A 26,184-nucleotide genomic window follows, 5' to 3' on the forward strand; every position below is an offset into this window, starting at 1 on the left:
GAGAGATGCTGTTTCCAAGGAGATAAATCTTCTTCCTGTGGATAGCATGAAGTTTTAACTTCCTGTGCATGTGCATATATACCCACACACATGTGCATATACATACAAACATTTAAAAGAAACCTACTTCTAAAACAGCTAGAGAGTTTGCTTAGTGACTAAGAGCATGTGTTCTTGAAGAGAATATAGTTTCAGTCTCAGCACTCCTAGCTATAGATCCAGTTATGGGATTCCAGTGGTCTCTTCTGACCTCTACAGGCAACAGGCACATGATGTCCAATATGTGCAAATACACAAACAGAAATTTTTTTTTTTTGGTAACCAATCTATACTGAAACTCACCAACTGGATGTAGTGAACACACTTTTTGCCCCAGCAGTTAACCCTGGAGATAGGCAGATATTTGCCTTCCGCATCAGCCAGAGGTACACAATGAGATCTTAATCTTAAAAAAACACAAAACAAACAAACAAACAAACAAACCAGTGGCCTTACAGCATATCTCAAGGATTTTTCCTACCCATCAGGCCTAATTGTTAGCATTCTGAAATGACAGGCTCAGGTGTCTTAAATTGTGCGATGTGACATTGTCATGACTGTATTAGTAGTTATAATGAACAAAAGGCAATTCCAAACTGAAAGTTTATTAGAGCAATTTTTATTTTATTTTATTTATTTATTTTTATTTTATTTATTAGAGCAGTTTTTAGTTATTTGCGTGTTTTAAAACTTTGTATTTTGCCAGGCAGTGGTGTCACATGCCATTAATCCCAATACTTGGGAGGCAATGAGACCAACCCGGTTTACAGGGAGAGGTCCTGGAGAGGCTCCAAAGCTACACAGGGAAACCCTGTCTCAAAAAGCCAAAAAACAAACAAACAAACAAAAACAAAAAAGCAAATAAACCCCAAAACTTTGTGTTGCATTTTATTTCTTACTGTGTGTATTTATGTGTACACATGCATGTGTCAGTGAGTTTGTTTGGCTTATTAATGAGAGAATAAAACAAATGGAATATGTAAATCAACGCAGCTCATTTTTAATCATTTTCTGCTTCAATTAAGATGTCAAAATTTTGACTGAATGTTCTCTTAAGCTTATATAGGAAGGAGAAACAAGCAGTGGAGTATAACCCCCCCTATCAAAACTTCATGTCCACATTCAGGCACAGGCGAACATACCAGCATGTACACCAAGTCCACATATGTACACAATGCCACTAGATGGTTATTTTATGATTTTTGTTTTGTTTCATACATGGTGCATGCTTATGTACATATGGGTATGTGTACAGATATGTAGAAGCTAGATATAGATGTCTGAAGTCTTGATTTATCACCCTCTACTTTTTTTCTCCCTTGAGATGAGGGCTTTCACGTGGAGCTTTCTGATTTGGCTAGACTGGCTAGCCAGTGTATCCAGGCATCTGCCTGTGTCCTCCCTACCCTAGTGTCGGGGTTATAGACATGGCCCATCACTTACTCTCCTTTTTTATTTGATTTCTGGGGATTCAAACTGTGTTCCTTTTGCTTGTGCAATACGTATGGAATTTTACCCACATAGCTAACTTCTCTGCCATTATTTATTTTTTAAAAGATACATTTTTCATCAATTTAGTTTTATTTCTCTAGTGATGACTTTTCTCATTATTTAAGCCCAGGCTGGTCTTGAACTTGGTCTTCCTTCTGGGATTACAGATTACACATGTGGCTATGGATTATTATGAATTTTTCAGAAAGGAAGGAGTTTTCACTTGGTTTAGTCTTCTAATGCATTTTCTAGAGCATATTGTGAAAAACACAAATTCTGGGTTCTGAGGTGGCTAACCAAACTAGATGTCACATGTATGTCCATTTATACCTTTGACAATTATATAAAAACCCAGAAAAGTAATAAGTGCTGTCTGTATTTTATGGGTTCACTTTTAGATGTGATATAGTAGGCATTTAATTCACTGACAGCCAGTTGATTGTGGTATCTAAATTAAAAAAAATAGGAAACTTACTACCTTTTTTTTATTTTTGAGATAAATATTAGAATGAAATTCAGCAGCATATTATGGTGTGTGTGTTTTGTGAAGTGCTGCTTTTATAAAAGCGCTCGGCATATGTAAATAACTGGATTTTGTTTTTCCAAGTGTGGCCGACCTTAAACATGCCATTCAAAGCAAATACAAGATTGCTATTCAGCACCAGGTGCTAGTGGTCAATGGAGGAGAATGCATGGCTGCAGATCGAAGAGTGTGTACCTACAGTGCTGGAACGGTAGGTGTCTAAACTGCACATTCTGCCTTCTCACAAGATTGGGAACAGTGTGCAAGATCATCATTTATAACATTCCTATCGTTTCTGCATTTTTTAATACAGGACACAAATCCAATTTTTCTCTTTAATAAAGAAATGATCCTATGTGACCGTGCACCTGCTATTCCTAAAACTACCTTTTCAACAGAAAATGACATGGAAATAAAAGTTGAGGAGTCCCTTATGATGCCTGCAGTTTTTCACACTGTTGCTTCAAGGACACAACTTGCAGTGGTAAGATCTAAACACCTCTTTTTAATTAATTTCTTCGAAGAGCATTCAAGTCTAGTTAGCAGAGAAGTCAGAATTACATAGATAACATTAAAATACCCAATTTATATTTTTTATGTTTTGTTTTAGTGTGTGTGTGTTTATGTGTGTCTGTGAGTTTATGTGCATGTGTGCATGATCAAGTGTGAAAACCATAGAGGTCAGAAAACATCTAGTGGTAGTAGGTTCTTTTTCCAACGTATGTTCCTCGGATTAACTCGGCTACTTGGCAGTGAGCATCCTTCTGATAATTGTTTCACAGGCCTCTTCTTAAAGACAGGCTTCTTTCTAACTCTACAGAAAGTGCAGGGTTGGGAAGAGGCTAAAGTTAGGTAGATCATGCATTGCTCCTGCAGATGAACTGAGTTTGGATCCCAGAACCCATGTCAGGTGGTGCAGAACCATCTAAAGCTCCAGTGCTAGATTATCTGAGGCCTCTAACTTCCACAGGAACCTCCACTCGTCTGGCATGCACACATATGTATAATTCAAATTAATGAAAAATAAATCTTAGAAAATTATTCATTTATATTTTATAATTAATATACCTAGTTTTAAAATTGTAGTCTTCTGCATTACTAGATAGTGTGAGAAGGTTGTCTTAAACATGACTTGACCAGCATCTCACCAAACTGGGGATGGTCAGATAATTACTTTAGAACATTCTCTAGTTGATTAGGTACCCATGTTAGAATAGACAAATCGCTCAGGTAACATTTATAAACGTTTCCTTATTCATTTCTAGTTATCAGAAAAGGAACCACAATCCTTTTTCATCTATATTATTTAGTGATACTTTCAGTTCCCATATATTGTTGATAATTAATTGATTTCCTGTTTTGTTGTAGCATTTTTTTTTTTTTTAGATAGGGTCTATGTGTAACTCCTATCCTCAGACTGTCAGTCCTCCTGTCTTAGCTTTCAGAGTCCTAGACTTACAACAGGCATGGCCTGTTGACTTAACGGTAGTACCATTGACTCTAAGCTGTCAAGGGGTTGCTATGTTTTTCTTTGAGATAAAGAATGTGTCTTAGAACATGTGAAATAATAGTTTATATTGTAATTTTTAGAAGATAAACATTTAGTAAAGTTTCAGTTTTGGTTACTAAACCTTAGGACTGAATGGAGGGTTCCTGCGGCAGGGAAACAGATGAGAATTCATTCACACATTCCAATCAAAGTGGCAACCTGAAGCAGAAGGGAATATGAGCTGATGAAGCTAATAGTGAGCAGCAGGCTTTTATTTGATTTGGGGGGGGGGGCGGAAGGCTAACATTTTGATACTTGTCTATTCATTAGTCATGGATTTGAAAAGATTTTTTTTCTTGTGCACAAACATTCAGATTTTGTGATTGACTGACAGTAGGAATTGTTGAGCCCGTGCTGTTGTCATTGTCATCATAAAAGACTCGATAGTACTTGATTCGGGCTGAAGTCAGACCCACTTAATGGTGGTGCCATCTTCTTGCATAAACCTTTTGGTCTCCTAAGAAAGTGTAATATTGAATATTTAGTATATTTTAACTGATTAGAGGGAAAGGCGATGAAATGACGAATCTACAAAAGCACGATAAAGGTATTATACAAGGAAAACGTGTGGCAGGATTATACTCGGGCATTAAGAATAATGCTGTTGTGAAATTGGTCCTAATACCTCAGCTTTGCCAGAGCTCCCTTGTCTTCCAAGATAACCTGTGAAGGTAATAGCAATGCAGAACACACAACTAAACTGAGTTAAATGTGCACTGCTAAGGTTTCTGCGTATAAATATAATAATAAACTTTTAAAGAAGAATAATGCTGTATATCAAGAGAGATGATTTTTTTATTATAGATGAAAAATATTGAAAATTTAATATTTGAAATGAGAGTGAGGAACATTGGTATTGGGAGTTAAGTGAATCAAAATGCCAGTCATTATACTGTTTTATAGGCGGTTTGGAAATTACTTGGTTATTTAGGGCCTTGTGTACTTTTAAGTAAAGGGGGAATTTTTCCATTGCTTTAAATGTCTTTCTAAAGATTGTTTTAGACACCTTAGCTGCTTAAATATCTTACCTTTATTTAAAGGAAATGGTCAGCTGATTTCTTTCTTATAGAACTGAGTTTTTCTATAATCCATGCCTGTAGTTATTTTCTGAATTTTTTTGTGCTTTTGTATTTCCTCATTTCTCCTTTTCATATATGTATATACACATGTATACATATATACATACTTAACATACATACAAACATACCTCAGCTAACAGTGAATGTCACGGGCGATCCATGAGCCTCCTGGTCGACTTGACACATAGTATGTGGATTTTGCATAGTAGTACTAGATTCACCTCTAGGTCCTGTGAGTTTCCAACCATGGATTATTGACCAGATTTAAGATACCAGGTATGCATGTGTTTCCTCCTGTGGAACAGGCCTTAAATCATAAAGAAGTTGATTATCCCAATAACATTTTTCACCTATGGGCATATCTTCAACATTCTTACCCAGTCATCATTGCAGTTCAAGTAGTTTACAACTGGGTAAGAATAGTGGAGACTCCCCTATCCGCCACCCCTACACACCAGTTGCTTAAATAGCAGCTGCCAGTAGTGTGAGAGCTAGCTGACCCGGAAGAAGGTTTCTGATCAGTACCTGCTGCTGCTGCTTCCTCTTCCTCCTCCTCCTCCTTCTCCTCCTCCTCCTCCTCCTTTTTTTTTTGGTGGTGAATGCGTGTGCTGTCTTTCTTGAGCAGTGTAATCCTAGGGTCCTACCACAAATTCTGATGGAAAAACAACAACAACAATAGATAGCCTGTATTTTGTGGGGTGGGGTAGGGATCATCTGGCACATTCTTCCCCTTACATCTTAATGTTTATATTCTATATACAGTGTTGTGTTTGATTCTTAGTATTAACTGTTTGCGTGCTTCATTTCTCTCACCCTGGATACATGCCGAGTGTCAGTCTAGTTTATCTATGTGTTTCATGCTTATGTCACCTAATTTTTGTATTTCAGGCATGTACCTCCATACTGGCCCACAGTAAAATCTGATTCCTTTTTTGTTAGTATTTTGTGAGTCTTTAGACTTGTGCCCCCCTCTTTTTTTAAACCTGTAGACTGTTAGTTGCTTAGCAGTTTTATTTACATTTTCTATTCTTTTCCAGCATTTGGAATTTTCATTCCTAATTTATGTCAGTATTTTCTTCAAACCTTCATAAGTGACCCGAGCTTCTAAAAGTCTTGTCACCCCTCCCTCCCCCCTTTTTTTTCACTTTTAAAGTGGCTAAGACAGAGTAATATTTATTTTTCTACAGGTCCAGAATTTTTTTGTGACAAGGAATTTCTCTAAACAAGAGAAATCTCTCAGTTTACAGTTGACAATTTATTCTTTGTAACTGACTTCCAGTCATCTGTTCTTAAAAGTCATTTGCCTCTTAGGGCTGCAGAATGGTTCAAATGGTAAGAATACTTGCTGGGCTAGTATGACGACTTGAGCTCCAACACTTATATAGAAATCTGGGGATAGTTGTATGTGCTAATCCCAGTAACTGGGGGTCAGTAGATAGAATTGTCACTAGGGCTTGCTGGCAACCAGCCCAGCTCCAGGATCAGACTTTGTCTCAAAGGAATAAAATGGAAGTGATAGAACACCTCATATCCTCTTTAGGCTTCCATGCTTATACTATTGTACAGGTACTATATATATATATATATATATATATATATATATATACCATAGCATGTGTATGCGTGTGCATGCACACAGACACAATTATATTTTGAGGATTGTATGACAATTTCAACATGTGTTTGTGTTACTCTAGAATTTGATAATGCATTTTCAATCTTTTATGTTTGGCACAAATATTTCAAAATATATGTGTGTATGTGCAAGTATGTAAACACACATCATTACCTTCTGCTGTTCTTTTCCATTGTAAAACAGGAAATGTATGAAGTTGCCAAGAAGCTTTGCTCTTTCTGTGAAGGTCTTGTCCATGATGAACATCTACAGCACCAAGGCTGGGCTGCAATCATGGCCAATCTGGAGGACTGTTCAAATTCATACCAAAAGCTTCTTTTCAAGTTTGAAAGTATTTATTCAGATTATCTGCAATCCATAGAAGACATCAAGTTAAAACTTACTCAGTATGTTTATCATTAAGTGGATTTTTATAATGCCTTTGAAATTTATCAGTAATTTTTAGTCACTGGATATTTGCTCCTTAGAGGCCATATGTTTATTTAATTGATAACTTTAGAGTCTTAAAACATTTGATATTATTATAATAATTGTTATTATGTGCATGTGTGTGTTTCATGGTCCTTATGTTGAAGTCAGAGGACAAATTTTAGATGTTGACTTTTCTCGTTCCACTGAGGGATTCAGACCTTTCCTATTAACCACTCAGCCATCTCACTGGCCCATATTAGAATCATGCTTTAGTTAAGTTGTGGGGTTTTGGTTTAGTGCTTTGTTTGTTTGTTTGTTTGTTTTGGGGCTTTTGTTTATTTATTTATGCTGGTATTCACCATCCATCCATCCATCCATCCATCCATCCAGGAGATGGAATCTCTCTGTGTAGTCCTGGCTGTTCTCGAATTCATTATGTAGACCAGACTGAGCTCAAACTCAGTTCCTCCTGCCTCAGTCTCCCAGTGCTGGTATTAAAGGCATATGCCACCATGCCTGAGGGACTATTCTGGCCAAGATTTGTTTTATTATCTTTTTTCTAATAAAAAAGTTTTATTTGAAAAGAGTTTGATTAAAAAGTCAATGTCTGCATGTTTAGTATAATCTAGCTAGTTTTACTATAAATTTATATTTTGATGTTAATGATCACCTCTCTACTAAACTGTACTTTTAACTGGCTAATGAAAGAGCATATATGTGTATAGCAAATGGAACAGTGGTAAGGCTGCTGTTTTTAAGTTTTGTGATTTCATTGCATGATACTAGAACACACTTGCTTTACTTACTCATGTTTTGTATATTAAGTTTAGGAACTGCTGTTTCAGTAATGGCCAAGATTCCTCTCTTGGAGTGCCTAACCAGACATAGTTACAGGGAATGTTTGGGAAGACTGGATTCTTTAAATGAACATGAAGACTCAGAGAAAACTGAGATGAAAAGATCCACTGAACTGGTGCTCTCTCCTGATCTGCCTAGAACAACTAATACATCCTTGTTAACCTCATTTCACAAGTCAGTGGAGCATGTACCTCCAGACCCCACCAATGCTGAACGTGGCAAAGGACTTAGGGAATCGTGTCAAAGTACTGTCCAGCAAGAAGAAGCTTCAGTTGATGAGAAAGACAGTGATCTTCCTTTTTTTAATGTGTCCCTGTTAGACTGGATTAATGTTCAAGATAGACCTAATGATGTGGAATCTTTGGTCAGGAAGTGCTTTGATTCTATGAGCAGGGTAAGTATTGTGTGTGTGTCATGGGTGGGCTTTAAAGTTATAGTTGAAACAGTATACTTGGATTGTAATTTGTAGTTGGATCAAATTACTTGTAACCATGCTTTTGATTTGATTATGAGTGAGAAGGATTTGTGTAATTTTTGAGTAGTTGAAAGGTAAATCACTACCATCTAAAACATAGTGTTGAATATTTCTGTTGTCCAGAAAGTTGTCTTTTCCTGGTGAACAGGAAATTACATTAGAAATTGTAACTATTCTATCAAAGTTGGTCAGTAAGGCGTTACAGTTCTAGAGGTAAACCTGGGACAAATGTCACCTTATATCTACTCTGATTTGATGCAAAACATTTGCATCACAAAGGAAATTGTTTTAATGACACAAAATACTAAGGATTTGAAGATTTCAGTTATCAGAATATGAAGACTGGAATAGTTGGGCTTTGCTTAAAGGGACACTTAGTGAGAAAATAGATTTGGTTCATGATTCATTTATTCTTTTTAAAAATAAAAACAAACCTGGTCTAGGTGTTCTAGGATGCCTGGAACAGCACTGTCTACCTTAAGTGAATGCCTTTAAGATCTTGGTTTCCTAATGTGCTGAGCATCTGTGTCACATTGATAACATCTGATCTGATTAGGTAGGCATTTCATTCAGTTAGGCATTCGCCCCAACAAACACTATTGTCAAAATGCATGGAAACTACACTAATGTTTCTGCTTTAATTTTACTTTTTTTTTGTTTGACACAAGGTTTCTCTGTAGCTCTTGTAGACCAGGCTGGCCTCGAACTTACAGAGATCTACTTTCTTCTGCCTCCCGAGTGCTGACATTAAAGGTGTACACTACCACTGCTCGATAGTTTCTTAGCAATTATGTTAAGTTTCTTAGAAATTATGTTAAACTCAAAATAAATCATTGTTTTCTCTTTCTGACCATTGTTCACATCACTAGAATTGTCTTCCTGTTTCACCCTCTTTTTAGTCCCACTTAAAGGGCCTCATCAAATATTTCCTTTACAGATCAGAAGGACAGTTCAAAGACATTGGTCAGTGAGATGACTTAGTGGGTAAAGGATGCTGGAGGGAGGTAATTGACTTCCACTGATTGTCCTTTGACCTCCACACGTATGTCATTCCCACACATGTACATGTGCTTACACACACACACACACATTTGGTTGATGTCTTTATGTTGACATTAACAAACTGAAGATCACATCTGAGGCTCTAAAAACTATGCTGGGTTTCTTCCATTAAAAGTTGAGCTTAGGATCTAACAGTATGACCTAGTGGGTAAATCTGAAAAACCTTATTTCAATTTCCAGGACTTGCATGGTAAAAGGAGAGAGCTAATTCTCAGAAATCTTCTGACCCCATGTGCAGGCAATGGTGTATCTTTTGCTCAGATACACTTTCTACCAAGGACCCAGGCTCAATTTCCAGTACTGCAATAACAGTAATGATGAACAACTCGCTTTTGGCAGTATCTGCCACCTATAATTCCATCACTGAAAGTTTGAAACTAACTTAGGCAGTGTAGTTTGAATCCCTGAGTGAGACCCTGCCTTTAGATGGATGAATGGATGGATGGAATGTTGTGCCTAATATTAAAACTATAACTGTAAATGGAGTAGTTAGATGCTGAAAAGAAATCTGTGAAGGAACCGGCAGGACTTGAAGAGATTGGCAAAGGTTGTCTGCTATGACAAGGTTTCAAGAGCCTTTAATGAACAAGGTTGTTTGATAGTTGTGACTTTATAGTTTTTCTTAGAAAATAGTCACCATCATACATGTAGAATTAAAGCCAGATAACAGGTAGAATTAAAAATTAAGAAAGCATATTGATCAAGCTTGTTTCCTTTCATAAAGATTAAAATTAAGAAAGCACATTGATTAAGCTATTTCCTTGCCTTTTTAAAAATGGGGGCGGGCCCGAACTCTCGTCTTCTGCGTTGCTTCCTAATCTCTAAATTGCAAGCATATGCCAAGGTGCCTGGCTGTGGAAGATGCTTTGAGAGAAGTTGAATTGATAAGTTACTGCCCAAGAATGAGTTTGTCACTATCGGCTCTACTTTATATGACTTTGATGACATTGAAAAATAGCATTTTCGTAAGGATATTGAGAATTGATTAAATTATAGCATTGATTGAGATTGATTGAGATTACTGGATTATGCATTTGATTTTTTTTTATTGTAGTTTGCTTAGCACCAGTTGTTTAGGATGAGATGTGTTTTAGTAACCTTCCTTTGGAAGTATAACTTGATTTCCTGCGCATGGTTTTTCTGTGTCATTTTCTATCACTTTTATATCTCACTCTGTTAAGTTAGTGTGAAATATAGTTGAAACTATTTCCAGAAGATTTTACTCCTATATGTTTTTTTCTCATTTAGCTTGACCCAAAGATTATTCAACCATTTATATTAGAATGCCATCAAACTATTGCCAAACTCGATAATCAGAATATGAAAGCCATTAAAGGACTTGAAGATCGTCTGTACGCCCTGGACCAGATGATTGCTAGCTGTGGCCGACTGGTAAACGAACAGAAAGAGCTTGCTCAGGTATTACGTTTGGCTTTTTTTGTGTACTTCAGGTACAATGTCTACTTAGTGTACACATTTATTCATCTTTCCCATCACTGTTGACAATGCATTATTATTCATATGTGTATTAATTAGGTTTACCTGTTCTATGACTATATAACTATCACTATGGTTAGTTTAAGGGAAAAGAGGTTTATTTTATTTTGTTTGGTTTCAGAAGGGTATAGTTTGCAATGATGATAAATGTAGGGCATCAGGAGCAGATTCAGGAGGAGTAGCTTCAGTAGCAGCAGTAGTAGTACAACATACCTCTTTACAAGATAAGAATAAAATAGGATACAGAAGCAAAGGATGGAGCAGGCTGGGCTGAAGTAGAGGTGTAAAGGCCCATACCACAGTGATCCATTTTTTGCCTACATCTTATATGCCAAGGGTTCCATATCTTCTCAGAACAGCACCAAGGGAGAGCCATCACTCAAAAAGTAAGCTTGTGGAAACAAATTAGATTTATGACAATATACCACGTAATAGAGGGAATAAAAGATATGTTTTGTGTTGTTATTCAGTCTGAGGCATGATCTCACTCAGTTACCCAGCCTGAGGTGCATCTGCCTCCTTTTCTGTGTTGTGAATACAGGTGACTGCTGCCATCACACACAGCCAAGGCATGCTCCTAGTGACGTCAGGTACTATGAATGAAAACTCAAATACAAACAGGAAAGTACTTACCACAGCTGGAGTTGAAAAGATTATTGTTAGATAAAGGAAGTTGAACTAATTAATTAATACCTTGTATCCTCCCTCAAAAAATAAGACAAGGAAAAGAAGAAATCTTGAAAATTGATTAATTCTTCACATTTATAACACTTGTTTTCCAGTCCCCGAGCAGAATAGTTGCATTTCATCTCGTGCTGCTCTTGCTCCTTCCTCTCCCTCCTGCCCGCTGTAGTTCATGGGCTGGAGTTTTCCTTTGTAGCCCACGTTGTCTTCCTTCCTGTCTCTGGTTTTAAAGTGCTGTGGCTTCTATTTGTTTTTAATTTTTTATTCCTGGTGATATTGATATTTCATGTGTTTTTTTTAAAAAGAAAAAACAAAGAAATATAGAAATTTAAGGTAGTTTAAATTTAATGTTTAAAAAATTTAAATGTTTTACTGACATTTTAAAAAGAAATTGCTTTGGGCTTATGTTTGGAATAGTTACTTTAGTACAGCTTTCAAGATAAAGATTATTTTAAGTTGGCTTTTGGTCCTTCAACTGGCCATTGTGTTTCCCCTTTAGGGTGAGGTGGATTTTAGGGGACAAAATATAAAGTGCACCATTGTCTGTTCTTCTCTTGAGTATTAGTCATTTATTTAACAAAATTTAATACTTTGAAACTTTTTTTCTCAAAGGGATTTTTAGCCAATCAGATGAGAGCTGAAAACTTGAAGGATGCGTCTGTGTTGCCCGATCTGTGCCTGAGCCATGCAAATCAGCTGATGATTATGTTGCAAAACCACAGAAAATTGTTGGATATTAAACAGAAGTGTACCACTGCCAAACAAGAGCTAGCAAACAACCTACATGTCAGACTGAAGTAAGAGATTCTGTCATATTTAAATTAGATTCTTGAGAGTTTTTGCTTATTTATCTCCCAGTAATGAGTAATTTCCCCTTATGATTTCATCATAATTGATTAACCCTGAGATTAGATGTCATAGTCTTGATCCTCACAACTTTCTTACAAGATAATTTTTAGCAAGTGTTGGGACCGTTGAAAACAGTGAATTACAGAATCACAACCTTACTCTGCAGGTGGTGTTGTTTTGTGATGCTTCATGCTGATCAAGATGGAGAAAAACTGCAAGCACTGCTCCGCCTTGTCATCGAGCTGTTAGAGAGAGTCCGAATTGTTGAGGCTCTCAGCACGGTCCCTCAGATGTACTGCCTAGCCGTGGTTGAGGTCGTACGGAGAAAAATGTTCATTAAACACTACAGAGAGGTAAGCAGTTCTAGCTGTGTAATTATATATGAACATTATTAATTGGCATATGCCATTAATATAAACCTTTCTCTTCCTCAGTGGGCTGGTGCTTTAGTCAAAGATGGGAAACAATTGTATGAAGCTGAAAAGTCCAAAAGAGAATCCTTTGGGAAATTATTTAGTAAGTGTTAATTTATTTTTGCTTCTCCATTTTTATTTTTTACCTCTTAAATAATTTCCAGAATAACCATGTTTCTAATTCTTCATACAGGGAAATCCTTTTTAAGAAATCGTCTGTTTAAGGGACTGGACTCCTGGCCCCCTTCATTTTGTGTAAGTATTTTCTCACCGTGACTAAATTTTGTGTATTGTAAAACTTCTCTTTTCAGGATTAGAATATTTATCAGAAACAGTATAGGATTAAATCAGCATATAATAGTTTTGGTTTTAAGGGTTACCTGGTGTAAGCTTTGCTATGTGTTAATAGTTATTTTTCGTTAATTTTTGAGATTCTAAGTACAGTGTTTCTTCTTCTCCTGTCTCCCACTCCCCTTCCCTCTCCTCCCACCATAACTTCTTATAAACCCTTCCTGCTCTCCTTCAAATTCATGTCCATTTTTCGTCAGTTGTTATTGTATGCATATGTATCTCATATATATATATATGTATATATATGAGATATATGAGATATATTCCTAAATATATCCTAATGAGTCCATGTAATGTTTAGCTCCCATCTGGGTCATTTGTAGGTGAAACTTTGCAGATGTAATTTTTAGTGTTACTAAAGGCAAATTCCCCAATCCTCTTAGTTTTTCCACCCCTCTTAAAGTTGTCCTTTGGTAATGGAGTGTGCCCTTTCTACTTCCCTCCACAACTCTTCACATTGATTGGTTGTGCTTTTCTTTAGTGGTTTGTGTTGCAAAGAGAAGTTTCTTTGAAGGCCGAAGATGTATATCTGTCTGTGGGTGTAAGGACAAATATCTATAGATTGTTGGTATGGATATTTGCTAGTTTAGCGAATGAATGGTTGTTGATCCCCCTACAATCATCATTTCACTAGCACTCAGTGTTTAAATAGGTTTCCAGTACCCAGACACGACCTCTTTCTTATTGAACAGCTTTAAGTTCAATTAGAGAGCTGTTGGTTGCTTCCAAAGTATGTGTGCCACAGCCTCACCACCCAGCAGCCCACATTAGACTGTCAAGCAGTGGGAATGCCGTTTTTAGTTGTTTTGTTTCTCCGTTTATTTTTTTGTATTCTCTTCTGTTGTCTGTTGCCCTCTCATCCTTTTGTCCCCACATCATTATTTGATAACTCAGAGTAACTTGAGTCTTCAGTAGATATTTATGAAAATTAAACATGAAAAGATCATTTGTTATATTTTAAGGACGGTTAGCTACATCTATTCATTTTTCAAATGAGGTATTTTTTTTTTTATAAAAAACCTGGGAAGTATTTTGTGCCTCTCCCCCATATTAGAATTTCAGGGTTTGTTTGTCTGTTTGTTTGTTTTGTTTTTTTCGAGACAGGGTTTTTCTATTGCTTTGGAACCTGTCCTGGAACTAACTGTTGTAGAGCAGTTTGGCCTTGAACTCACAGAGATTCCCTTTGCCTTTGCCTTCCAGCAAGGATTTCACTTATAAACATGTTTCTGCAAGGCAGTATTTTAAGAGTGTACACAGATAACATAGTTGGAATTCACATGTATACTTATTTATCTATGTTTTATGTAGATTGTCCTGACATAGTTAAATTTTTTTGACTAGTAACCAAGATAATGGAAGTTATTTTTTAAAGATAACACTTTTGCCAGTGTTATAAAAAAAAAAACAACTAGTAGGACTTTATACTTAATACTTTTTGTTTAGAGTTAAAAGTTGATCCATAGTAATTTTTTTAAATGCAAAGAGCAAAGAAAGAAATATTCCTAGGTACAGCAACAGAGTTTACTATAGGGAGACATTCTATGTTCATTCTGTGGGTAAGGGAAAATTTGGAAATAAGTTATGCACAGTCCAACACCCTTTAGTGTTGATGGAATTCTAGAATTTCTATAAAGTGGTGCAAGAATAAAAGAGAAAGAATAAACGTATTGGCTATCATCAAACAGTTCACTGTCCAGACTGTTAAAGGTTCACAGAGCTAGTGTGCCCTTTACTCATTGCATGGTCTTTTGCTTTTAATACTGTTGATTTTTTCAGTCTCTTATGTTAGATTTAATTATAGCAAGAAATATCTAAATTTATCCTTCATATTGGTAAAGTTTTTTTTTCTTTTATAGACTCAGAAGCCTCGAAAATTTGACTGTGAACTTCCAGACATATCATTAAAAGATTTACAGTTTCTCCAATCATTTTGTCCTTCAGAAGTGCAGCCGTTCCTCAGGTAAAGGCCATAAGTATTTTTAGTTTAGTTGATCTTGAAGTGGTAAAAGTTATTTGTTTTCTTTTGGCTTTCCTGACCTGTTATGCATGTTTTTTAAGACACTGTCTTCTTCCAGCATGTCCATCCTTGCTTAGGTACTGATCATGCTATTACATTGTTTTTGAAAGAAGAAATTGCTTATAGTTCTTGTAAGAAACTGAAAATTCAGTTTAATTTATTTGCATTCTTTTCCAGGGTTCCTTTACTTTGTGACTTTGAACCTCTACACCAGCATGTACTCGCCCTACATAATTTGGTAAAAGCAGCACAAAGTTTGGATGAAATGTCACAGACCATTACAGATCTGCTGAATGAACAGAAGGCAAATGAGTTTTAAATAATTTTATAAATATAAGATGTTTGCCTTGTTACAGATCTTTAGACGTCTCCTTCTGTGTTCCAGGTATCTGCAAGTCAGGCATCCCCACAGTCAGCTGCTTCTCCAAGGATAGAAAGTACAACGACTACCTCACCAAAAGCTCCTCCTCCACTAACTGTTCAGGATCCCTTATACCCAGCAGTGTGTCCCTTAGAAGAATTGTCTCCAGATAGCATCGATGCTCATACATTTGATTTTGAAACTATCTCCCATCCAAGTGCGGAACAAACAATTCACCAAGCTTCGTTAGACTTGGATTCATTAGCAGAAAGTCCGGAGTCTGATTTTATGTCTGCTGTGAATGAGTTTGTAATTGAAGAAAACTTATCATCTCCAAACCCCATAAGTGATCCACAAAGTCCAGAAATGATGGTGGAGTCACTTTATTCATCAGTCATCAATGCAATAGATAGTAGGCGCTTGCAGGACACGAGTGCACATGGAAAAGAGGGATTGGGAGAGCGTGCTGCTCTGCATGTCCAGCTGGAGAAATGCAAAGTTGCCGCCCAAGACTCTCACGTCGGTATACAAACCATCAAGGAAGATCTGTGCCACCTCAGAACATTTGTACAAAAGGAACAGTGTGATTTATCAAATTCTTTAAAATGTATAGCAATAGAAATAAGAAACATTATTGAAAAAGTTAAATGCTCCCTAGAAATAACATTAAAGGAAAAGCATCAGAAAGAACTCCAGTCTTTAAAAAGTGAGTATGAATGTAAACTTGATGCTCTAGTAAAAGACAGTGAGGAAAATGCAAATAAAATTAAAAAATTGAAAGGAGATTTAATATCCCTTGAGGAAGTTTTACAAAGTAAAGACAGTGAATTTGCGTTGATTAAACATGAAAAGGAGGCTGTCGACTTCTTGCAGCGTGAAAAGGACCAGAAGTTGTTAGAGATGGAAAATATTATGCGTACTCAAAATTGTGAAATTGAAGAATTAAAGCAGTCACGAGAGATGGCGTTAGAAGACCTGAAAAAGCTACACGTTGAAAATGATAAGAAAATAGAGTCACTGAGAGCTGAATTTCAGTGCTTAGAGCAAAGCCACCTAAAGGAATTAGAGGATACAATGCATGTCAGACACACACATGAGTTTGAGAAAGTTATGACAGACTACAAAGTGTCTTTGGAGAGATTGAAAAAGGAAAATCAACAAAGAATTGACCAGATACTAGAATCTCATGCCTCAACTCTCCAGGAAAAAGAACAACTGTTGCAGGAATTGAAACTCAAGGTTTCTGATTTGTCAGACATGAGGTGTAAATTAGAGGTTGAACTTGCATTAAAGGAAGCAGAAACTGATGAGATAAAGATCTTGTTGGAAGAGAGCAAAACGCAGCAAAAGGAAACTTTGAAGACTCTCCTTGAGCAAGAGACAGAAAACTTAAGGACAGAAATAAGTAAACTAAACCAAAAGATTCATGAAAATAATGAGAATTATCAGGTGGGCTTAGCAGAGTTAAGAGCTTTAATGACAATTGAAAAAGATCAATGCATTTCCGAATTAATTAGTAGACACGAAGAAGAATCTAATATACTTAAGGCTGAATTAGACAGTGTAACATCATTGCATCATCAAGCATTTGAAATAGAAAAAAACTTGAAAGAACAAATAGCTGAACTACAGAGTAAATTGAACTCAGAACTGAGTGCACTTGAAAGACAAAAAGATGAAAAACTAAGCCGACAAGAAGAGAAGTATGAGGCTCTCATCCAGAACCTAGAGAAAGACAAGGAAAAATTAGTCATGAGCCACGAACACGACAAAGAACAGTTACTTCAGAGGCTTAATTGCGAAAAAGATGAAGCTATTCAAACTGCCCTAAATGAATTTAAGTTGGAGAGAGAACTTGTTGAGAAAGCGTTATTAGAAAAGGTTAAACATCTTGAGAATCAAATAGCCAAAAGGTAAGTATTAAGCTTGGTGCGTGATTATTACGGATGACTCAAATGTATGTCTTAATCATAGTACATTTGCTGTAGCTAGAGGAACTGAGATACTTTTACACAGTAAAGACATTTTACTTTTAGAATATTGTTTATTATAACTGAAAATTACTATTGCTAGTTCGATATGGTAGCTTGTGCCTGTAATCCCAAGTACATGCCTCAGGTCGAGGCATGAGGATTGCAATGGGCCCAATCGTGGTCCTCAGAGTGAGCTGGTTCTAGGCCATACCTTGTCTTGAGAAGTAAACAAGCCACAAAATAGATCAATATTTTGAAAAATGTATATAAGAAATTAATTGCTCAAAATTTCTTTTAGGTTTGTTGCTTTTACTAAATTCTTCAGTTGAAATTAATTTTGTTCTCTTCCCGTGTTGGTTTGAGAGTTTAAGTTTTTTGTGCCTGTGGTTCAGCCAAGGCTAAACAAGATGGGAGTATGCAGAATGTTCCTCACTATTCATTTCTTGATACTACAGTTTAATTGTTTTCTCTGGTTGGAAAGATGTTTTTAAATTCCAAACTTAGGGATTTCTTTTCATTATATTTTATTATTGCCATCTGTTAATATTTTTTAACTACCATAGATTGGTTTAGAAACGTTGCAATCAAATTTTGCCCATTTTCTGGAGTACGATTAGTGTATCATTTAGTACTGTCATTAATCACAAATTGAATATTTTAAAGGCTGTGTGTGTAATATATATGTGTATGCTTGTGTGTATATGCGTTTGTTTTTAATTCCCCGCCTCTCGCATCACCACTTTTAAACACTCTTAATTGGCTGACTCCAGTATAATGCTAATTTCAAAATAGCTTTTTGTATTTTTAAGAGATGAGAGGGTTTAATAGAGAAATAAGCATTGTGGGGAGTGGTTATAGTACTATGGGAGACAAAAGTTAAATCAGTTTAATTACCGTGGAAAAGCTCAAGACCAGAACTGATAATAACATTATAATATAATATTAAGGAATTTTTGGAGTAGGCAAAATAAATTGTCACTGTAGAACTGAGCTTAGTTCTAAGTACAGCATGGACTAGTTCAAGGTTATTCTAGGTAATAGGATCAGGATCAGTAGATGGAGCCTTATAAAGAGAAAGCAATCAAACAAAAGGAAATATAGCGAAACTTACCTGCCAAGATTCTGGCAAGCTAGAGTGATAAGAAACCAAGGTAGGAGATTAAGAATTTGATCCAGTATTGAGAGAGATCAGATTACAGGAGTGGGGAATTTTCTCCAAACTGACTTACCAAACTTCTGACCACATGAGCAGTGCAAGCTGGACAAGAGCAGTCGTCAAGGTGGAGTCTAAATGGCCTAGAAGAGAATGACTAATCTTTAGTGAGTCTGTGTCAAGCTCTAAGTGAAATGTCATGAAGATATACTCCGATGCCCTCAGCATACTGACAAGCTACAGCAGTACTCAGGAATCTCTTAAAGTATCAAATGTTGGCTTCATCTGCAGCATAAATTAATAGATTTCAGTTTCTTGTGAGGAGGTTACTGTGAGACAACTGGGTACAGCCACTTCTGGAGAATGGGACTATGTCTTCTGTCTTCCAAACCATGCGGCTGTTCTTTAATTGCCATAATTGAAGCTCTACAGGGTATTTTAGGAAATGCACAATCTTTTTCTTAAAGTTTATATGAGATTGCAAAAGAAGTAGTAGATGAGAACAGTCTAACATTGTGCCCTGTTTTAGACTCCATTCTCAGATGTACATATTTCTTTACCCATACTGCATGCACGTCCAAATAAAGACACTTCAATATCATGTTTGTTTCATGTGATGCAACTTCTGTCCCACATATGCCTGAGATTTTCTTATCCTCTCTCTTTTCAAAGGTAAGACTAAAATTGATGATGTTCTGTCTTTCCTCATTGGAAGATTTGTTCTTTTCCCTTTTTGTTCTGTTACAATCACTGAAATTCGGTAAGATAAATTGAGAAGAATTCAGGGTAACCACCACTATCATACTTTACTTCATAAACTGAGGGAATGAAAGTGGTTAAAAAACAAATGCTTTGATGTGGATAGACTTAATTACTAGGTAATTTCTGTAATTACCCTTGCAATATTTATTTGGAGCTTTCTTCTATTACCCACTCCAGTCATTACCTTATCTGATTGTAATTCTTCACCTGACAGGCATGACTCAGATCTTTGTATGTGTGCACACCAGAGCCTTGGTGGGCACTCTACCAGTAGCTATATCCCATCTTAGGTGATAGCTTTTCACTTGTTTTCTTTTTTTGTCCCATCATTAAGCATGGTAATTCTTAGAGACAACAAAGGAACTCTGCTACATTAATTGTCTTTTCTGCCCTTATTCTTTTGGATAGTATGAAAGTAGCCAGTGTGTTGCTACAATTAGCTCTGTGTAGTTCTGGGAATTCCAACCGAGGTCAGCATGATTGTGTAGCAAGCACTTTACCCATTGAACTGTCTCCCTCATCCCCAGAATTGCCTTCGGTAGAAGTTGCTGCTTTTCATTGGAGTGTTATGTATACCAGCTTAGGTCCTGTTTGTGTGACATATCATAACCGGGAAGATTGTCACAAAGTGGTCTCTGGGTCATAGTAGTATTACGTTTGGACTTCACCTCTTCCTTGGAAAATGACACTCACATAGCAAGTGTTCAGTAGATTGGATCACAATTATATCAAGCTAACTGCTTTAGGAATTGATATATTAGAAAAGACCAGTGCTTATATAGGCATGAGACTGTGGTTCCAAATCTTTACCAGGAAATGTCCTTACATTTTAATACAGTGTGTTTTAATACTGTGTGTGTGTGTGAGAGAGAGAGAGTGAGAGAGAGAGAGAGAGAGAGAGAGAGTGAGAGAGAGAGAGTTTTTCTGTGTAGTCCTTGCTGTCCTGTAAGTAGCTATCTGGACCAGACTGGCCTCAGACTCAGAGATCCACCTGCTCCTGATTCCCGAGTGTTGGGATTTAAGGGGTGCACCACCACTGCCTGGCAATTACAGAATTTTTTAAAGCTGAACAATAGTTTGGGCAGTAATAGGGTTTGGTATGAAAAATTTAGTTCATCTGGAGAACAACTGACCCTGAGACAGATTAGTGTTTTCTGATGATTAATGTTCAGCGTGGTCAACTTGTCTTCTGATGATCGATTGGATATCTACTGAATTACTGAAATATGATTCCTAGGACATTTATCCTCAGAAGACTTGACAACATTCACATTTCATTTCCATCCATGGTCATTTTCCATGAAGTGCCCCTATTCTCACCCCCCGTCCTTCAGTACTGAAAACTGAACTAAGCTGGAAGATAGCAGGCAGCTGTTAGAATACTGAACCAGCCCCAACTTTCACAAAGTTCTGGTCACTAGCTTTTTTTATTGGGTGAGTAAGAGGACTATGGTTATCCTTGAACTCAGAACCCCACCTTAGCTTTTATTGTGCTTGAATTATAGTCCTGTACCACTATAAATACCCTTGTTACCAAATTTAATCTAGATCTCTTTTCAGTCCACTGTCTGACTCTTAATGAATCATAGGTCCATACTCTTTCCCTTTTTTTCTTTATGTAACTTCAAATGCTCTACATTTTACAGCGTTTCCTTTGGGAAGGTTACCCTCTCACCTGCTCTGCTGCCCATCAGCGTGCCTTTGGTGCTTCACCTGTGCTTTTGAAGGGTGTCAGCATTTAGGCAGAATCATTAGGAACTAGGCTTGCCTAATTTTCCTTTCATTATAAATGCAGGTGCAGGAAAACAAAACAAGTGTTGCTATGTATAACCCTCTTAATGAGTTAAGATACCGTAGTGGCTTGAATAAGGAATGAATCTCACAATCTTGGGCATTTGAACACTTGGTGCCCAGTTTGTACCACTGTTTGGGGGCATTGCTGGAGGAAGTACATCACTGGGAACTAGTTTTGAGATTAAAGGCCTTGTGCATTTCCAGTTAATCCTGCATCATGCTTGTGACTGAGGATGGATTTTCAACATTGCCTGTTATTTGTTGCCACAACTTCCCTCCAATCATGAAAGACTTAGCCTCTCAAGCAATAGGAAAATACTCCCAAACTCTAGGGTCTTAGTTATGATTACCCTTTAGTATCCAGCACATTTCTATACGTCCTTCACCATGAGTGAAGAAACACAACAGGGATTTGTATCTGCTACAAATTGTAGGGTAGCTAGCTCAGGTGTGTGATTTACTGGTCCAGAGTCTTAACTTTTTTTTTAAGATCTCTCTCTTTTTTTAATGTGTATTGGTAATGTGCCTGCATGCATGTGTGTGCCACATATGTGCCTAATGTGTCTTTACATGCTAAAAGTAGGTGTTACTCCCTGGAACTGGCTCCTCTGCAAGAGCTGCCAGTACTCCGAGCCAAAGAGCTATCATCTCTCCAGCCCAGTGCCAGGGATTTTTGTAGTTGCGTTTTGAAGAGTTATTCTTTTGTGTGTATGAGTGTTTTGATTGCATGCATAAGAATGTACCACATGTGTGACTGATGCCTGTAGAGTTCAGAAGTAGTTCCTTTATTGTACAGGATTGTTTTGGCTATCCTGGGTTTTTTGTTTTCTGTTTTTGTTTGGTTTTTTTGGCTTTTCCATATGAAGTTGAGTACCGGTCTTTTGAGGTCTGTGAAGAATTTTCCTGGGATTTTGGTGGGCATTGCATTGAATCCGTAGATTGCTTTTGGTAAGATTGCCATATTTACTATATTAATTCTGCCTTTAAGACCACCCTCTGAGAATACATTGGTTAACTACAGGCTTCTGCAGGTGGAATTCTGAAACTTACAGGTCTAGAGTAACATTGTAGCAAGAGAGCAATTATAAAAATGGGAGAGGATTGAAGAGGGAGGGGAGCAGAGAAAAATGTTGAGCTCAATAAATATCAATAAAAAAGTTTAAAAAATGGTCGGTGTACTGAATTTGCAACTTTTAAAGGATCTTGATGTAATCTTATATTTAATCTGGTTGGTTGAGCTAACTTTATAATAGCTAACAGGGAATGTAAGGTCTGATCTTTGAGGTCATATGTAACTTTGTTCTGATTCAGCCATAAAACTGCTTCCTATTCTTACCTTTGTCCCCCACATTGGGTGCATCCCCAGACTATCTTCACATATTTCTGCCAAACCAAATTTAAGTATGAATGCAAACCTTCCTTAGTTAGATGTTTGAAAGTCATTGTATGTCTGGAAACAACTAAATAGTATAAGGAGTTCTTGTAAAGGATCTGAAATTTGAGAATGGAATTGCTTTAAAGTGACACCGATCACTCTGTTTTTCCAGTATGGAAAGAAAATTGTAGGGTTTGAAAGGGCATCTGGGACATGTCCAAAAGTCCTACCTTCATCTAAAAAAAAAAGAAAGAAAAAAAAAAAAGAAAGGACGAAAAGAAATGGTGCCTTGGAACGCCCGATCTGGTGTTCCATTTTGTCATTTCAGTTAGGTCATAATTGCTGTCATATTAAGCTTAAGAATGGTAGCCAATTAGTGTTGGATTTTTCAGTGCCTCCTTTTATCACCACCACCACCTTTCCCAGAAGGCAGTTCGCTGCGCCAAAGCAAGCCAGTAGTGTCATGGAAAAGCAAAACTGAACAAAGGGTTGTGTCAGCAGTTACTGTTTCACCACTGTGCTAGTTAATTCATCAATATAAAATAAGGTAAAATCACATGCCTGATAACTGTGTAAAATCATGTCCAGCAAAAACTCGTTGCAGAGTATCTTTTGGCACAGAATGCTTTTTTGTTCTGAGATGGCTGGAGATGTCTTTTTGGTAGAATGATTATCTAGTTGGAATAAAGCCCTGGGCTCTATTCCCACCACTCAGGAGTTGGAAGCAAAAAAAAAAAGACGAAGGTCACCCTCAACAGCAGATGTAAAGTAGAGGCCGGCCAGTGTAAAACATCAGTTTGCATCCCAGGATAAGTATTGGCTGTTCTGTGTATCTTAGGCCTTTTTCATTGTGTACTACACCTGTGCTGATTACAGGGAGTGTGGTGGCTGTATGTGCTTGCTTGACTGGAACTATCTCTTCTAGCTGTGCCCTCTCAGCCCAGCACTTATCCTGAAACACACAGCACCTGGCAATACAAAGATAAATAACATAGAATGATAAGTATTTGCCCCTGTGCATACATGCCCCCAGTGGCACAATTTGTTTTATTCTTAATAATACCAACCTATTTTTTAGATTTATTTGCTGTGTTCTGTTCTTTTATCATAGTATCATTCAGAAGTCATTTTGTTACAGTAAAATTTGAACTTATGACTGTAAGTGGCTGGTTAAAAACCCCCTCTTTCAGCTCATTCTGTACAGTTTGTCTTTGATTATCTAATGTGGCCAGTTACCCTCTAACTGTAGGGATAATTCTTCAGCTACTCTGTTAGCTCACTAGGATTATCTCTCAGCTCTTCCTGTGTCTGGTTATTCATTGTAACAGTCCTGAGTCTTGTATTCTGTTTTCTCATTAATGCTTCCTGTGTGCAGTCCTGCTAACTGCAAACTAGCTATGCTAAAGCTTTAGCTTTCACAGTTCCATTTCTTTCATCTCAAAGGACAAATAGAAATAAATCCTTCATCTTTAATTGGTTGTGTTACATTAATCAGAAAATCCCAACCTTTCTGCAGTAAGCCACAAATCAGACATCTCCGTGTGTGTGTGTGTGTGTGTGTGTGTGTAAAAGATTTGCCTGAGTGTTGAGATTTGAGTCAGTTTTCTCTATAAATTTGGCTGTATGGATAAAAGATTCCCAGTAGTGTTTTCTATATTATTTCAGTTCTTATAATATTAGTTGTACATTGCCACCATAATTATAATAGACAACTATTTAGGAGTGAGCAAACTAAATAAAAATTCTGGTTATAAATGCACCTCTATTCCAAAAAAAAAATTTCCAGTGTCTTTTAAAATCAAGCAAAGACACACTGAAAATGAATTTTCTAATAATAATACAGTAGCCTCTATTTTGTTGTAGCATTTTTAAAGAATTACATAGAGAGGGATTGAGAAAGTGTGGTTGTGCAGACCAGGCTAACTTGAGACTGCCCAAAGCCCAGGCTTGAGTAAACTTGCCTAAAACTTGATTGCTGGGATTATAGACATGAACTACCATGCCTGGCTTGTCTCAACAGCTTTGAAGAATTTTAGGAATCTTTTAAAGGTTGGAAGCAAATTAAGATTTAAGGTTAATAACCAAGGTGTAATCATTTACTTAGGATTGCTTTTGTTTACTTGGCTATTCTTATCTCTGCTGCCTTGTCAGCAACCCTTAAAAGATGAGCAAGGTTTGACTGAATGAAGTAAGTCAGTTCTGAAATAAATACGTTTCTGGAGAAAATCATTTTAGCTTCACTTTTATTCATTGAGTATCAACATAAGTCAAAAATCTATGTTATGTAAAATAAAACTTTCCATCTAAGAAGTCATCTGGTATGGTATGTGCTTCCTCTTCAGGTTTAGGGGTAGAAAAGCTGAATTTTAAAGTGCCTGAGAAGAAAGAGCATTAGTGGGGCTGGAGAGATGGCTCAGAGGTTAAGAGCATTGCCTGTTCTTCCAAAGGTCCTGAGTTCAATTCCCAGCAACCACATGGTGGCTCATAACCATCTCATAATGGGGTCTGGTGCCCTCTTCTGGCCTGCGGGTATACACACAGACTATTGTATGCATAATAAATAAATATTTTTAAAAAAAAGAGCATTGGTTTCATAGATGCCTGTGGAAGCCCTGATAACTCCATGTTCCTCACTGTCATCAGCCTTGTTACTTAAGATACCTATAATTCATAGTCCATAATTTACTTTTCAGTCATAGCATAGGATTCACATGGAAATAAATTTCTTATGGGTTTCTGGGAAGTTAATAGCCTAAGTATAGTATTTGATATATTATGATTGTTTGTAATTGTTTTTTAAAATTCTCTTTTCAATTTTTAAGTTCTGCTTCTGAATCAGCCAGAGAAGATTCTTCAAGTTTAGTTGCTGAACTTCAAGAGAAGCTTCAGGAAGAAAAAGCTAAGTTTCTAGAACAGCTTGAAGAACAAGAGAAAAGAAAGAATGAAGAAATGCAGAATGTCCGAACATCTTTGATTGCTGAACAACAGGTGTGTTTCAGAGCTGAGGAAGCAGGATAGAAGCCAGCCAAGCTAGTTTTCTGTGCAGCTGAAGAGGGTTCTTAGATGTTAATTTCTGTTTCCATTACTTGGTTTTCTTAATTTTTGTGTGATCTTCTTAAAAGCATTTATTTAAAAGGAAAACTTAACAGTGATTTGTCACATGACTGTTGCTAGCAGCCTATGTAAGAATTTTCAAATCAGGCTGATATGGAATCTCAGCTTTTGAGCACGTGAACTTAGAGCTTCTTTGGCACAACTCATTCTACATGTAATTATCTAGGCTCTTTCTCTGCAAATTCTCACTGTGTTCTTTCATAAGCGCATACTCAAAAATATAAATAAAATAAAAAAGAACATACTGGATTTCAAATTCCCATAATGAATTAGGAACTGATTTTACTGAATCAGTTTAATTGATTTAACTGAAAAATTGTGAAACTAACAACTATCTGAATTACCCTAAGTTAAAAATTGTGTTTTTTAAGATATCTTAGAGTTTTAAATAAAGGCCAATTGGTTCTTAATCTCTCTACTCCTTTTTAATGTAAATTTGCTTATTATAAATTTTGATTATCATCTTAATCCATTTCATATTACAGAAATAGAAAAGTTTTCAAAATGAACAATGGTTAATATGCTTTTATATGTATTAATTTTCTACATATTGACAAATTTCATAGTACTAAGCTACATTTTTTTAATTTCTATATTTTTTTTCAGACAGGGTTTCTCTGTAGCAACCCTGACTGTCCTGGAATTCATTCTGTAAGACCAGGCTGGTCTCAAACTCTCAAAGATCTGCCTGCCTCTGCCTCCCAAGTTTAATGCCTCC

At 36.7% G+C, this 26,184-nt stretch overlaps 1 protein-coding gene across 2 annotated transcripts in view; it reads left to right on the forward strand.

Moving 5' to 3' along the window:
• The window catches only part of Rb1cc1 (RB1 inducible coiled-coil 1), a 59,925-nt gene that overhangs the window by 23,522 nt on the left and 10,219 nt on the right, over positions 1-26,184 (forward strand). For both annotated transcript variants that reach the window (XM_085677076.2, XM_085677077.2), the window contains exons 4-16: positions 2,138-2,264; positions 2,367-2,537; positions 6,501-6,703; positions 7,554-7,980; positions 10,372-10,542; positions 11,917-12,101; positions 12,320-12,506; positions 12,588-12,669; positions 12,760-12,821; positions 14,774-14,877; positions 15,112-15,238; positions 15,320-17,208; positions 25,175-25,340. In XM_085677076.2, coding sequence (XP_085533202.2) covers positions 2,138-2,264; positions 2,367-2,537; positions 6,501-6,703; positions 7,554-7,980; positions 10,372-10,542; positions 11,917-12,101; positions 12,320-12,506; positions 12,588-12,669; positions 12,760-12,821; positions 14,774-14,877; positions 15,112-15,238; positions 15,320-17,208; positions 25,175-25,340 — 3,901 coding nt within the window. The remainder of the gene's footprint in view (positions 1-2,137; positions 2,265-2,366; positions 2,538-6,500; positions 6,704-7,553; positions 7,981-10,371; positions 10,543-11,916; positions 12,102-12,319; positions 12,507-12,587; positions 12,670-12,759; positions 12,822-14,773; positions 14,878-15,111; positions 15,239-15,319; positions 17,209-25,174; positions 25,341-26,184) is intronic.

The sequence above is a fragment of the Myodes glareolus genome, chromosome 16 (assembly GCF_982192425.1).
Source record: "Myodes glareolus chromosome 16, mMyoGla1.1, whole genome shotgun sequence".
NCBI lineage: Eukaryota > Metazoa > Chordata > Mammalia > Rodentia > Cricetidae > Myodes > Myodes glareolus.